Source organism: Lissotriton vulgaris, chromosome 1_1 (assembly GCF_964263255.1).
Source record: "Lissotriton vulgaris chromosome 1_1, aLisVul1.2, whole genome shotgun sequence".
NCBI classification, from domain to species: Eukaryota; Metazoa; Chordata; class Amphibia; order Caudata; family Salamandridae; genus Lissotriton; species Lissotriton vulgaris.
The window spans coordinates 719,633,390-719,647,747 of record NC_141685.1 but is presented as its reverse complement, the minus strand read 5'-3'; the positions used below and the strand labels follow the sequence as shown (position 1 = coordinate 719,647,747).

The 14,358-nt window shown below is 44.0% G+C and overlaps 1 protein-coding gene across 1 annotated transcript in view; it reads right to left on the bottom strand.

Annotated features, from left to right (window-relative positions):
• LOC147747705 (complement factor H-like) overlaps positions 1-14,358 on the bottom strand; it is a 1,041,560-nt gene that overhangs the window by 666,336 nt on the left and 360,866 nt on the right. The window contains exon 10 of the mRNA XM_086954949.1: positions 3,324-3,503. Coding sequence (XP_086811075.1) covers positions 3,324-3,503 — 180 coding nt within the window. The remainder of the gene's footprint in view (positions 1-3,323; positions 3,504-14,358) is intronic.

The following is a 14,358-nucleotide window of genomic DNA, read 5'->3' as shown; positions in this document are numbered from 1 at the left end:
GAAGCTTAAAACCCACCTGTACACACGGTAGACCTCTAGATCTTGCGGCCCAGCTTTGCCTACTCCACTTGCCATAGCGCGTAACCAGGCGCTTTATAAAACTCCCTTAATAATAACAATAATAATAATATTTGAGGGTAGTGAGGATTGGAAGAGAGAAGGACCACTTATGATTTTTGCAATATAATCCTCTGTGTAGATAGGTACGATAGGTGTAGACATATTTTAGGAAATAAGTCTGCGTGAGTTCAAGAAGAGAAAAGAGTGAAACAATTAGGCCAATATTTAAAAAGCACTTGAGAGTGGAGAAACCTTGCAGTGAAGCCACTGCACACAGTCTGTTTTAAGGAACAAGGGGACCCCAGCACTGAGACCCGGGTAAAGTATGATACTTGTGTAAACAATGGTTTAAATAGAGGCCCTATGGGTCCTCTGGTAGCCTGGGCTAAAGTGATGTTTTAATAGATTAAATCAAGTGAACAGTTTTCTGAAAAGTCCTCGGAGGACTAGGTTATTTGGTATACATGGACACAAGGTTTTGTTCCATATCACAACACATTTATTATCTCCATAAATTAACTATCATGTATATTATGTAGTGTTTTTAGTGCTCGCAAAGGGGCTTTTCGAGGTGCGTGAAGTGAAGGTGTGCAGGTGACATTTAAAAAAAATACATTGCATTGAACAACAATCATAAGTTTCAAAACTCCACAAATAAATGCAAGCAGTAATGGAGTTTATGTTGGAAAGGTCGACCTGCGTTTCGATATAAAGTTACTGAGATCATCATCAGGATGTGAGCCTGTGAGCAAAGATAATCTAGTGGAGGAGAAAGTGTATTTAAGAACCTTGGTCCATGGGAACATGCAAACATACGTTCATTACACTGAGCATACCTACTTAAGAGAGATCAGTGAGGCACAAAGGTATGAGCGGTAATTTAACTTGCGCCTATGTGAGGTCATACTGAAATTAATGATGAGCGCTTATACTCAGAGAAACAGTGGAGGTGCACTTTTCTTCACATACGTACTACTATACTCTTGACAGAGTCATGTGTTGAGTATGGCGCATGAAAGTTGAGGCTTAAGAAACCAATTATTCCAGAGATACAGTGGTGGGACACTGTTCTTCATAAACATCATGGTGGATAATTGCACAGAGAGAAAGTTGTGCAGATTGAGTGTGGGACAACTAATGGTGATAGCAATCAAGGCATCTGAAAATTTGGGCATACCACCGGCCCTTCGAAAGTAACTCCTATTAATACACACAGATTCATGGGTAAAAGTCGAACTGGGGACAGGGACACACCCATCAAGACGAATCACCACCGCCAAAGGACTAAAACAAGGGAGCGTCATTGCTCCCATGCTATTCAACCTCTTTATGGCAGATTTAACCACAAGGCTGGACAAATGCAATTTGCATGCCCCCAAGCTCAGTAAGACGACCATCTCCAACCTTCTTTATGCAGATGACCTAGTGTTAGTAAGCCGAACACCAATTGGTCTACAACACTTACTCAATGGAACACAGGAATATTCACACAACAACGCACTGAAGGAATAAAGAATACCTATGAGCCTGCTAGACAAAAAATGTTCCTTCAACCCTCAAAAAGAAGCACTAAGACGGAAATGCAACACTAACTTTTGCCAGGAAGACTTGTACTTGTTGGGCCCTCATTGACACCTCTATAACATTCCGGAGTAAGGCAATGCGAGGAAGAGACTCAATCGCAGTGGAAAAAATAAATACCAGAATATACAGAACGATCTTTCACAGTCCAAACTACTACTCTCCTATGCAAATAAGGTTAGAGTTTGGGTTTCAGAAACAGTCCCTGGCTAGAAGGAACTTTTTTAAAATGCTGGCATAAGATCAGAGGGTCCTCACCAGCTGGAGTATACCTCAGAGACTCCCTAAACCAATTAGGGTTGAAAATTGCATAGGAACCCTCAGCAACTCATAAATGCTTTAAGAAAGTGGTCTCTAAAGCCATCAGAGTGATGTAAATGGCAGAAGATAAGGCCGAACTTGCAAAAAGGGCACACAGCAAGCTTGTACTTAACAACTATGTTGCAGTCAAACCATGATCGTACCTGAGTGCAGGATTCAACATCTCACTGAAAAAGAAATACCTAAAATATCAGCTCGGTATAATGCCAATCCTACTTCACCTTCCACCCTGGAATAGGAAGCCTAAAGACAACACCTGATGACTATGCACTCACGGACCGGAAGTTCTTGTCCACGTAATCTGCATCTGCACAAGTCTAGCAAAAGAACAACGTTTACTTCTTCGACCGCTCTACAACCAATCTGGGATTCGCATGTGCAGACATGCGGTGTTGGCCTGCTTCAAATCTGATTCCAACCAATAGATCTGCTGAATCACAAAATTCCTCAACATAGTAAATAAGATGACTGCACACACAAATACACAGCAGCGCCAAGGCCGCCAAGCAGGACAACAAAACGTAAGGCCAAGGGCCTATCTTGCACAGCAGTAATTTGCACAAATAAATAAAATAAAATAATGAATTCTGGAACAATCTAATGTCCCGTTGAAATCAAATGACACCACTGTGCGGAGAAAGGAAAACCCAAAACCAGAGAACCAGAGACACTCTCCTGTGGCTTCTTTTAACCCACACCAACTTCTAAGACGGACTGAACAAGGACTTTTAACAAATTGTAATCTTGTTTAAATTAAGGTATATATATGTGTTATATTTGTTATGTATATGCAATGGTTTTGATCATTCAAGCATAATAGATTACTTACTTACTTACTCTAGGCTTACAAAGGCTGCTTTGTTGACTGGTACAATAAAACAATCATAAGCACTAGGTAGTCAATAGAGAAAATTGGCATGTTGACCATCAATGGTTACAGTAAGATTATTCTCACAAAATCATTTAGGAGTATGGGAAGTCGCACTGTAGAGGTACTCTTATGTACACTTACATGTCTTAAAATATCATCCCCAAAACGTCCAACTCCTGCTTAGTAAAAGTGCAAAGGTGGCACAGGCCTCTCTATTTCTACTAATTTGTATGAATAGATCAGGATTTTTTTTACATTTTATTCCCATTTCAGAAATTTTTAGGACAATTCATAAAGGCATGAAAGAGTGCATAAATAATTATTGCATTAGAACTGCCTTTGTAAATAGGCAGCATAGATTCTAAATGTATTCCACATGGATTAACACAATGTTTGGCAGAGCTTTGACCTTAATGGACCAGAGGTGGACTCCCTTGGCCTATGGAAATTAAGTGATCTGAAGTTCAGCGATGTAAGCAAGGCAACATACCTTTGCACTGTGGCATATATTGCCATCCTCCTGTTGTACATTCCGATGTGTCCACAATTTTGCTTTGGGGGCTGTGATATCCATCATTACATTCATATTGAACTGTATCTTCGACATCGAAAAATTGCTTTTTGGGTTTGTAGCTCTTAATAGCGCCAGTCAACGTAAATTTGCACATTCCTGTAGCAGTAAGAATATTGAAATGGTTATCATTTTATCATAGAATTATAAAAATACGTTGTTATCTTTACACCATGTAATTAATTTACAGACATTTATAAAACAACGGAAATATTTATCTGGTTCAAATCTAACACTTAAGGACTAAATTAACATATTTAATTAAAAAAAATCATATTTTCTCACCCCTTTCACCACAAGGGTAAAAGAATTCCTCTTAAGTATTGAGGTGTTTTGACAATATTATTGGTATTTGGGTAAATGGAAGTTTAGCATTCTATACGATGATAAAAAACAATATAGCATGTTGAATGGTGAATTAGGTAGTACTGTTTTCTGTTGAGGAAACTGAATGGCTAACATAACTGCAGAGAGTTTTAGCTACTCTTGACTGACGAACTCGCAAATATATGCAGGAACACGAGGTGAAGGGATTTTACAGTTGCTATTGCCCGATAGAAGGTGGCAATAAGGCAATTAACAGCCATCTACTAATTCCCCATAATACAGGCAAATAAACACTCCGATTTTCTCTGTTTCATTCATGCCACTTTCATTAACGCTAAGAAAGTGCAATTGTGCATTATGGCAGAGAGTGATAATTGCAAAATATCCAAAATCACAACTCAAACATCACCTTCCAATTTCCTTTATTCAGATGTCACAACAGTAGCCTTTTTAACCCCTTCGCTGTGGCAGCTATTCCGCCGCAGCGCTAAGGGGGCGGGGCGGCCGCATGCTGGTGACGGAGCCGCTCCGTCACCAGCCTCAGTTGAGCTGTGCTGATGACGGCGCGGTTCCGTCATGGTCTGCCCCGCTCAATAGAACGTTCAGCGCAGGCGCGAAATTCGCGCCGCGCATGAGCGGCAAACGGGCCATGACGGAACCGCTCCGTCATCAGCACAGCGCACCCGCAGCTGATGACGGAGCGGTTCCGTCATCAGCGTGCAAGGGGTTAATGACCTTTAAACTCTACCAAGTCTGTGGATTAAAATCAAACAGATTTATGGGTTGACTAACAGGGCAACTGCGATTCTGCAATAGGTGGAACCACTGAGATGTAGAAACATATTGGTGCCCATGTAGTAGTTTTCAGAACACGTTGGTGAATATTTTATAGACACTACATTTGCATTTACCTGGAAGTCATGAAACTAACTCCCAAACATGGTGGTGATGGAGCAAGGATACGCACGTTAAGCGACTTGCTTGTATTCATGAACCTCGAATAACCCCAACTACGTAATCAATCTGTTTTGTCTTACTAATCTACCCCTTGTCCGACATTTGGGTGTCCTAGTGAAGCTTGCTTATGTGTCTATTAACAGTCATACGCTTGCTACTTAAAATGGCTGCTGCTACGCGGGAATTTCTACTGCGCATGCGTCTGTCATACCCACGTGATATGACGTACTCGCAGTTATGCAGGGAACCTTTACGCATCTGCGCAATAGAGCTAAGATGGCTGTTCAGTGTTCTCACATGCCTGAAGCTTGCATTGCTGCTTTCGCTAAGCCGTTCGTTCTGCCTAATTTTAACGCTATAGTTTATTATAAAGTAATGGGTGTAGTGTAGTGATTCATGGTATACAGTGAAATCATTTATTATGTGTTCTAAAACTGTTTCTTTTCCTTTCATGTAACATTTCGAAAACTTGGCCTAATATATCCTACTGCACTCCATCTTGAATGAAACTGCGTCTGCGCGAGATCCGCGAGTCTGCAGAGCAATGACCTTTGAATTTCAGCCAAGAAGCTGACTGACTGAGAAGATGCTCCTGGGAACCTGAACTGTGACCCAGCAAGAAGAAGCTTAACTGTACTGAATTTGTAACAATTGTATACAAAATTATATTATCCATTGTTAACTGAAAAGCATATGTCATGAGAACCTAAAATTCAAGGGGCGGGTAAGAAATTCAAATGAGGAGCCTGAGAAAGCTACATTTTAGGTGGTGTGATGACCTGTCCTCCTCCTTTGTCCAATCAAAATTGGGAATCCTTACACTTGCAACATTGGGGGGTGGTACACTGACCCGAAAAACAGAATAACTAGCGTAGGTTTAGCTAGAGAAATTGTCCGACTTGTCCGAATAGCTGACCTGTCACTGACCCAACGCACTCAATAGGTGACTAAACAGGGAGCTGCGGAGCACTCTGTCAGGAGGTTCGAGTAACCCAATCGGGGTTTTGGGAAGTGAAAGTGCTGCGAAGCACTTTGCTGCTAGAAGTTATAACCCAATCGGGGTTTTGGCAGATTCCTTGCAGAGAGGCAGTAACGCAGGCGTTGCAACCGAAGCTGCAGATGTTGGTCTTAACCTTTGGTGAACCGGTCCTGATCCAAATTCTGGGTATCCTGTCCTGACTGTCCATGAGCTGCACCTGCTCGCCTACTGGCACTTAAGTCCTTGGGGTTCTTCCCATCTTTACCAACTGACCCGTGGCCAGGGTTGGTCTTCACTCTATCCTAGGTAAATATAAATAATTCTGTATGGGTGATTGTTCATTCCTTTTTCATAAATTCTCGAATATTACAAAGCATAAGTGCATATGTTCCTTTTCTTTCCCCGTCCTTGGTAAATGAAATTTTCACATGTTTTCATTGATTACTAGTGTGTTCCACTTTTCTACCCACCTTTAGCCAAATGCTAAATCATTTCTATCAAGCATATGTTCCTTTTTCTTACCTTCCCTTCACGAGATAAGCTGAATTTTAATAGTATGTTCCAAATCTTACCTTCCCTTAAGTGGTTAAGCTAAACTAAATAGCCGAATTGCATAAATTTCATTTCCTATTAAACTGTCATCAGAATTTCGAAAGTCGTTTTGATCTAGTATGTTCATTTTCTTTACCCGCCTTTAGTAAATTTGTGAAAGTCTGTGATCTAAATTAGCATGTTCCTTGTTCTTACTTTCCCTTTATTTCAAGATCCTAAATGATTAGCATACTCTATCTTTGACATAGCTATACGTTATTTTTGATTTTGATCATAGATAGTCTTATTGCTTTCCTGCTCTTGACATATGATGATGATGATGATTAGATAAAATTTTGAGTATGTGGTTATTTCATTTATTACAAATGTTAGAAATGTTCTGACTTATTAACTCAACTCCCTGATTCTGTGAGTTTGGGTTCCTAGTATCTATAATTGCTAGGTTATAGATATAGGAATTAGAAATCATAGAAATCACAAATTATACTGATAGCAGAGCGTGAGTTGCCTAAAATAAATGATAAGGTATTTACGATTTTAGTATTTATGTGCCCAGGTGAGTATTGGTAACAATTTCCTAGCTGGGTGACCTGCGCGCTCTATCAGTGGCGGGGCTGAGTGAAGTGCCAACGGTAAGTCAGTTGCGTGACAGCTACAGAACCTTGGAAAGATTATTACATACGGCATATGTGAGGGTATATACAAGACAGTGTATTTCACTTTGCTTACAGAATAGACAGTGGTTGAAGTTTACGCAATTTATATTGAATAATAGTGGAATGAGATGGGGCTTAGGGATCAAGGAGATATGATAGGAGGAATATCTTTTGCAAAGTTAGCTTACTGGGTGTGCAGACAGGGAATCCGCACTATTCATGTGGATTCTTTTTTGTACTGATCTCCTTGAAACAAAGGCCTTGAATCTTTCTTTTATCCTCTTTTAATAATATACAGACAATCGTGCTAAAATGTTTGAAAGACTTACATCCAATTGGCAATATGACAAGCATAATCCTATGGACAAGCTTAAAGATCTATTCAGGTTATTATTTTTTTATCTCCCAATCCATTTTCATCACCCGCTGATAAATCAGCAGATGCAGTGCCACAGTTGCTAATTTGTTGTTCTTTTGTTTTTTATTGGCATTTCAGTTAAAGTTACAAACAACATCAAAACCAAACAGCAGGTAACACGATCGGCAAATCTGTATCATCAGCATAGATGACATACTGAAGATAGTGTAACACAACAATTAAAGCATGATATTGTCAAGCAGTTTACTCCCCAATTAGTTTACTGATGTAAGCCCCATAAGAAGGGACACCTCCCCTGTGCCTCCGCATATCACAAGTGGCACAACATATCAGCATTCACATCAGGGTTCATCCACATCTATCCAGCACACAAACGGGTCCCAGATGTCACAGGCCGGGATTGTATTGGCATCAACTCCCAGAAACCTTCCGATTGGGTCTTGCAATGAGTAACACTCCAGATCCAACCACTCGTTGTCGGCGGGAAATCAGCCCACTACTGCATAGCCACCTGTCCCTTTGCATAAGTAGGAGCATAGCCTAGAGTTTCCTTAGTTGTAGTGGGACATCAGGGATAACACCCAACAACACAACCATCGGTGTGCAGGGCAGCTCTTGTCCTATTATGTTTTTATTGTGGTGTAGTATTTTTAGCCAAAAGTCAGCTACAGGTCGGCACAGCCACGGCAAATATATGAATGACGCCTAGGGGGCCCCGCACCGCCAGCAGTGGTCACTGGGCCGCAGTTCCATCCGACGGAGTTGCACCTGAGTGCGGAATAGATAGTATATATATTTGAAGTGCATCAGTCTAAGTCAGTAGTTCGGGGAATAGCATCTCTAGTTGACCGCAACTAAAATCCCACTGCTCATCCGTGAGGGCCAACCCCAGATCCACCTCCCACGCTGCGCGGGCCGTTGGTAAAGTGACTTGGAAGTCCCTTTGTGTAATAGTGTATATCCGAGTGATCAGCTTGCGGCCCGATTCCACCGCAAGAACATTCTCAAGTGCGGGTAAAGTAGGGGGAGGGCTCGGGAATGTACCAAATTTGGTTTTAAGGAATCTCGTAGTTGGTAGTACCTCAGTGTGTCTAGGGACAAGGGAAGTTCTGGGTCGCACATTTGCTGCAACGTTAGAAAAGTGTCCCCCAGGAATAAGTTCCTGCCCACCCCTATATGATGCAAGTGCGCTTGCTCCTGTGCCTTGCTATCCATAAGTGGGGGTATCAGTGTGTTGTTGGCCAATGGCATGGGAGGGGTGTAAAGCTTGTCAGCGTTTGCACGTTTGCACAATCCCCCCCACGCCCAGCGCAGTGCTTCTACAGTGTCCTCTTCATTGCGGGGGCATTTGTACGAGTGATAAATAGTGGTGATTAGGGAAAGTGGTGCTGCCCTGTCTTATTCGATGGCCACATGAGGATGAACTGGCGTGGGATGTACCCAGTGGTGTAGGAACTGCTCCTGCACGCTATAAGCGTAGAGAGCAAAGTTAGGAGCAGCCAGTCCACCTTGAGTTTGTGGCAAAGTGAGTACTTCCCAGTAGATCCTAGGCTGTCCCCCCGCCCACAACAAGTCAATCATTAGGGATCTCAGTTTAAAAAACAATTGCATTGTGAGAGGGACAGGGATAGTAACAAAGAGGTACAGCAATTTGGGTAGGATTATCATTTTGGCCACCGCTATTCGGCCAACTAGGGAGAGAGGGAGTGATTTCCAACGTCGCACTCTCTCCTCAATCCAGTCCACCGTCCTCCCATAATTGGCCGTCCTGATTTCTTGGAGATCTTTACATATCAAAATCCCCAGATAGCACGTCGGTCCTGTTGCCCAGTCTGAGATATTCAGTGTCAAAGGGCTGGGTGCCCGGTTGTTAGGGGATGATGATTGATTTACTCCAGTTGACCCTTACTCCGGAGAGTCTCCCGTAGCGCACCAATTCACGCATCAAAGGTGCAAAGTTGTCCTTGGTGTTTGCCACGTATAAGGTGATAATGTCTGCGTACATTGACAAAGTGAGACCTCTTGTGGTAAATCCGATGCAGCGATTTGTGTGATGTTACCTAATTCTGGCTGTTAGAGGTTCTGTCGCTATGGCGAATAGTAAAGGTGACAAGGGGCAGCCCTATCTGGTACCCCTTGTGATAGATATCGGTTCTGAAATCAGGCCATTTACTTATAAATGCGCCATGGGCAGAGTGTAGAGCAGCTGTATCTGTTGAATAAAAAGTGGGTTCAGACCCAACCTCCGAAGGAGCACAAACAGAAATCCCTATTCAAAGGAATTGAACACCTTAGTGGCGTGTTTATGTACGAATTTGGTCTCGCACTCTGCCTCGTCCTGAAATGCCATCAGTTAATTGCTTATATCTACAAGCGTTGTGGGAGATGGCGAGTTTTAATATTGTGTCTCCAAAGCATGAAGTTGCCTCTCTAGCCTGCCCAGACTGCCCTGAATGTCACAGAGCACCCCGGACTGTCCGGCGATACAGTGCACCCGTATCACCACCTTGAACGCCTCCCACAGCACACCAGCTGTGTCCCCCGACCCAGCATTATGTTCAACGTATTCTATAATGTGCATTCTGATGCTTTCACGAAAAGCTGCATCTAATAGCGCATTAGGGGGCAGGTGCCACGCAAATGGCTGTTGTTAAGGCTTCAGCACAGAAATAATCAAAGCCACCGGAGCATGATCTGAGATTGTGCGTGCGTAGTGTACGACCTCTTGAACCCAGTTATGTAAGTCCCTGGTCAATAGACAAAAGTCAAGTCGGGACCATGCATGATGCTGCAGTGTAATGCACTTTCCCGCCCGGTCAGTGGGATGAAGCGCTCCACGTGTTGATCAGACAATGATCTGATATTATACTGTTCAAAATAGATGCAGCCTGAGGATGGTGTGTCTGTGACATACCTTCTTTGTCCATTGCAAGTGATAGCACTATGTTAAAATTGCCACCCAAACATATTGCCACATCCCCCATTGCCTGCACCTTGTGCCAGACTTGTAGGAAGAACATGGGATCGTCTACATTCGGGGCATGTGTATTGGCAATAATGATTGGCTGTTGAAACAATAGACCCAGTAAGATTATATTACGGCTGTCTGGATCATTTAACGACTGTTGTGTCTGCCAGGGTACTACTCTCCAAATCAATATTGCCACCCCGCAGGAGTAGTTTGAGTAGTAGGCCGGGTGTACCTCACTCCACCTGTTGCTGGTCAATCTAGAACAATTTGTTTCCATTAGGTGGTTCTCCTGCAGGAGACATATGTCTACCGCATGCCTAGCCAAGTACTAATGCACCAGGTGTGCTTTTTGATGGTCATTTAGACCATGTACGTTCCAGGTCAGGCACATTAGTTTAGACATTTAGGGGCCCTTGCTGCCACTGCAGTGAACAGGGAGGGTGGTTCCGTCTTCAGAGCCTCCCGCCATTCTTTTCAGGGCACAATATCTTCAACAAAATGCTGCCACAATGTGTGATGTATGGCTCTATATAATGTGCCATGCTTTCCATGAAACCGAGCAATTAGAATATGTCTAACAAATACTGCATTAAACAATGACAAACTATAACAACCCCGTCCCACCCACCACCCACACCAACACCCCAATCAGGTTGTGCATACCATAAGGAACCCCCGCTATGAACAAAGGTCCTAGGAACTCTGGGCAAAATGGAATCATCCCAGAGGGGCGTGGGTTCGCCTGCATACTGCCCTGTCTTATAGCAACAGGGTGGCGGAGCAGTTTGTACACTGGTTACCAAAACATAATATTGTAGAACAAAAATCCCTTAGGTACAAGCCAAGGACAAAAAGCACATTAACAAAGTACCATACAGCTGACATTAGTTATTGTCACTTAGCTGACTGCTTGGGGATGCCGCAGTTTCCGCATCATGATTGTGTTGCTTCCTCACATTTTGCTTGGCAAACTTCAAAGTGGCACTGGCTTCAGTAAAGATCAGAGGTTTGCCTCCAGTTTGTACTCTGAGCTTTGCAGTTTACAGAATTGAGTATTGATGAGTGTCTTCTGGAGCAATTTCTTGGCTGGGATAAACTCCATGCGTGCTGCTTGAATAGCCTGAGTGAAATTCAGGTAGAGTGCAATGCTGTTGCCTTGATGCTGTATGTCTCCTTTCTCTCTGGCAATCCTCAAAATGGTATCTCTGTCTCAGTAGTTTAGTAATCTGTCCAGAATCGGTCATGGTGGAGAACTGGGGGGCCTAGGATTCTACTAAGAACATTGGTGACAGCTCGGTGCCAAACAAATCCCTCAGTAGCCCTTCGACAAAGTGTTCCATACTGGTGACATTAGTGGATTCTGGGATGCCACTTATACAGACATTGTTTCTTCTCGACCTCGCTTCAAGGTCTTTGTTGCATGCCTTGATGACTTCTAGCACCTTATCCATGCAGGGTAGTAGGCGCCCTGCTCCTCTTCTTGACGGTCTGCTGGGTCCGAGACCCTGGTTTCCAAAGTATCATGTCGAGTTTCGTGTTTATCCACTTTCTGCGATACATGTTCCAATCGTAACACCAAAGAATCTAGTTTAGAGTCTATTGCCCACAGGCACCCTTTGACCTCCCACAGCATAGTTCTGATATCGTCATCTTGTTCAGAGTCTAACTGCATTTCAGGAACCACCGTCATTGGTGTCAAAACTGTCTCCTGCAAGCGTGTGGCACGTTACTCTAAGGTGATTTTACCCTGTTTATTGTCGGTTTTCCCCATGGCAATTTTCCTGCGGCAGTGCTTCACCCCAGGGCGCAAGGATGACGAGTCAGACCGTGTAGGGCTTCCTTCGGGTGATGCAGGGGATGATGCCAAGGTGGTGTGTGAAACAGGAGCCAATGTTGTTCATGTCTGTCCACTGCTAGTATCCAGTGAACAGCACCTAGCGCAGGCAGGGGGAAGCTGTGCCTTCTAGCACCAATATACAGCAGGTCTGGTGGGTCACAGTGCACAATCCGAGCTAGGTCAAGTTCGCCACCACCAGAGTCGGCATCAGCACCGCAAAGTAAAGTGCAGCGTGTCTCAATTCATATGTCTCGGATTGATGGCTCAGCTTCGCAAGCTACCTTCTTTGGGATACGTTCAGCACAGTTCTACTAATTGCCAATTCTCAGCAGATAGGGTCTCTTACAGTTGTGTGTAGTAAGCGAGGCATTTGATTATTCACAAGAGTCTTGTGCCGCCGGTGCTCCAACTTTTCTGCACCTGTAGTGGGTGTAGGTGGTCAGGTTCGCGGAGATGCCTCATTTCTACTCCACAACAAATACAGTGGACCTTTCTGGTTTACAGTCTATGAAGGAATGTGGGCCCTCAAAACTAGTTTTCTTTGTCCTTGTGCAAGGTAGGCAGTAGGGGAACACACTGTTACTGAGATTATGTACGTGCATCTATTCCAGCATGCTGTTTATTCTGCTTGGGTGCCCAGTGTGTAACGCTCACTGTTAGAACTGGGGGTCTCTAGTTGGCAGAGGTAGGTACCTTTAAACAAATAGGGACCCTTGCTTCTAGTCAGGAGGGAAAGAGGATTACACTCCTGGATAACCCCTGCTCACCCCCTTGGTAGCTTGGCACTAGCAGACAGGCTTATCTCAGAGGCAGTGCGTAAAACATTTGTGAACAAATACAGTAATACAGTGAAAACACTACTGATGGACACCACACAGGTTCTATAAAAATAAGTATTCTTTATATAGACTTAACACAAGACCATAAACGGCAAAAATCCACAATACTGTAATCAATAATAATTCTTCAAGATGGTAGAAATCGTTTAAAAATAGGTTATTCACTTAAAAGCAGTCTATAGCAACAGATAACCCCAACTGAGTTATCACGATGTCAAGGTCAAAGAAATCCCAAAGTACGGCGCCGACTGCGAGGTGCGCATCATTGGGCCAGGAGTCAAAACAGACCCACAGAGAACAGTACCGGGAAAAAGCGAAAACAAAGACAGCTCACGACGTCGGGGAGGTGCGGCATTGTTGGGGGGTAGCGGCGTCGGTTCCTTTCTTCGGGGGAGATGATGCGTCAGTGTCCTGGATGCTTGTGCAGGCAGGGGAGGCATTGGTTCTTGACTGGAGAGGAGGTGACGTCGTGATGGCACCGAAACCATGGTTCTGTACGATGTCCCGATGTCGATGGATTCTTGACCGCCCACGTCAACGATCGGCTCTGCGATGATTTCGGGTTCGGAGTCGATGCGGAACAGCAGCAGGCATCGGGCCTACGTCGCAAGTCAGAGCAGCGCTCACAGCTTCGATGCAGATGGCAGCGTCACTCAGCGGCGTCGGTGTTGCAGAATTCCTTCTGTAGCAGCTAGAACAGCAAGTTCCAGATGCAGGCAAACAGAAGGGGTGAAGTCTGGTATCCCTGGGACTTCGGTCAGGAGGCAAGCTCAAATCAAGCCCTTGGAGTAATATTCTGTAAGATGATGAAAGTTCTTTAAAAGTTCCTTCTCATTTCCTTGACAATGAAGAGACCACTGCAGGCAAACCCATTAAACAGCACACTGGCAGAGGGGCAGCCCAACCTCCTGCAGCTTCCTTGGTTCTTCTCCTTGGCAATAGTTTGTCTTGATTTCCCAGAAGTGATCTAAAGTTGTGGGGTTGGGCCCCAATATTTATACTGCAAAATCCTTTGTCCTCGGAAGGCTGAGGGTCCTGTACCCAGTCCAAACCAGTCCTGTGCAGACCTGGAACACTTTGTTTACAGGACTCCTTCTTTCCTTTGTCAGGGTGGGCCCGGGTCCTCAGACACACCACAGGAGGCGGAGCCATCATTGTGGAAGGCAGGCAGAGCCTTATTCAGGCCCAGGTGCCACTCCTCCCACCACTCTTAATGCAGATAGGTCTATTCAGTCCTGTGCTGACTCACCCTGTCTCCTTGAGCCACCCCAGCCCCTGTCACTCACAAACCAGACATGCAATACACAAGCTAGCAGAGGCAGGATAGATGGTTAGGTAAGAAAATACCTACTTTCTAAAAGTGGTATTTTCAAACACAGATGTTAAAACCAACTTTACTAAACACTGTATTTTATCATTCTGAGTTCAGGCATACTAAACTCGAATTTCTACCAGGG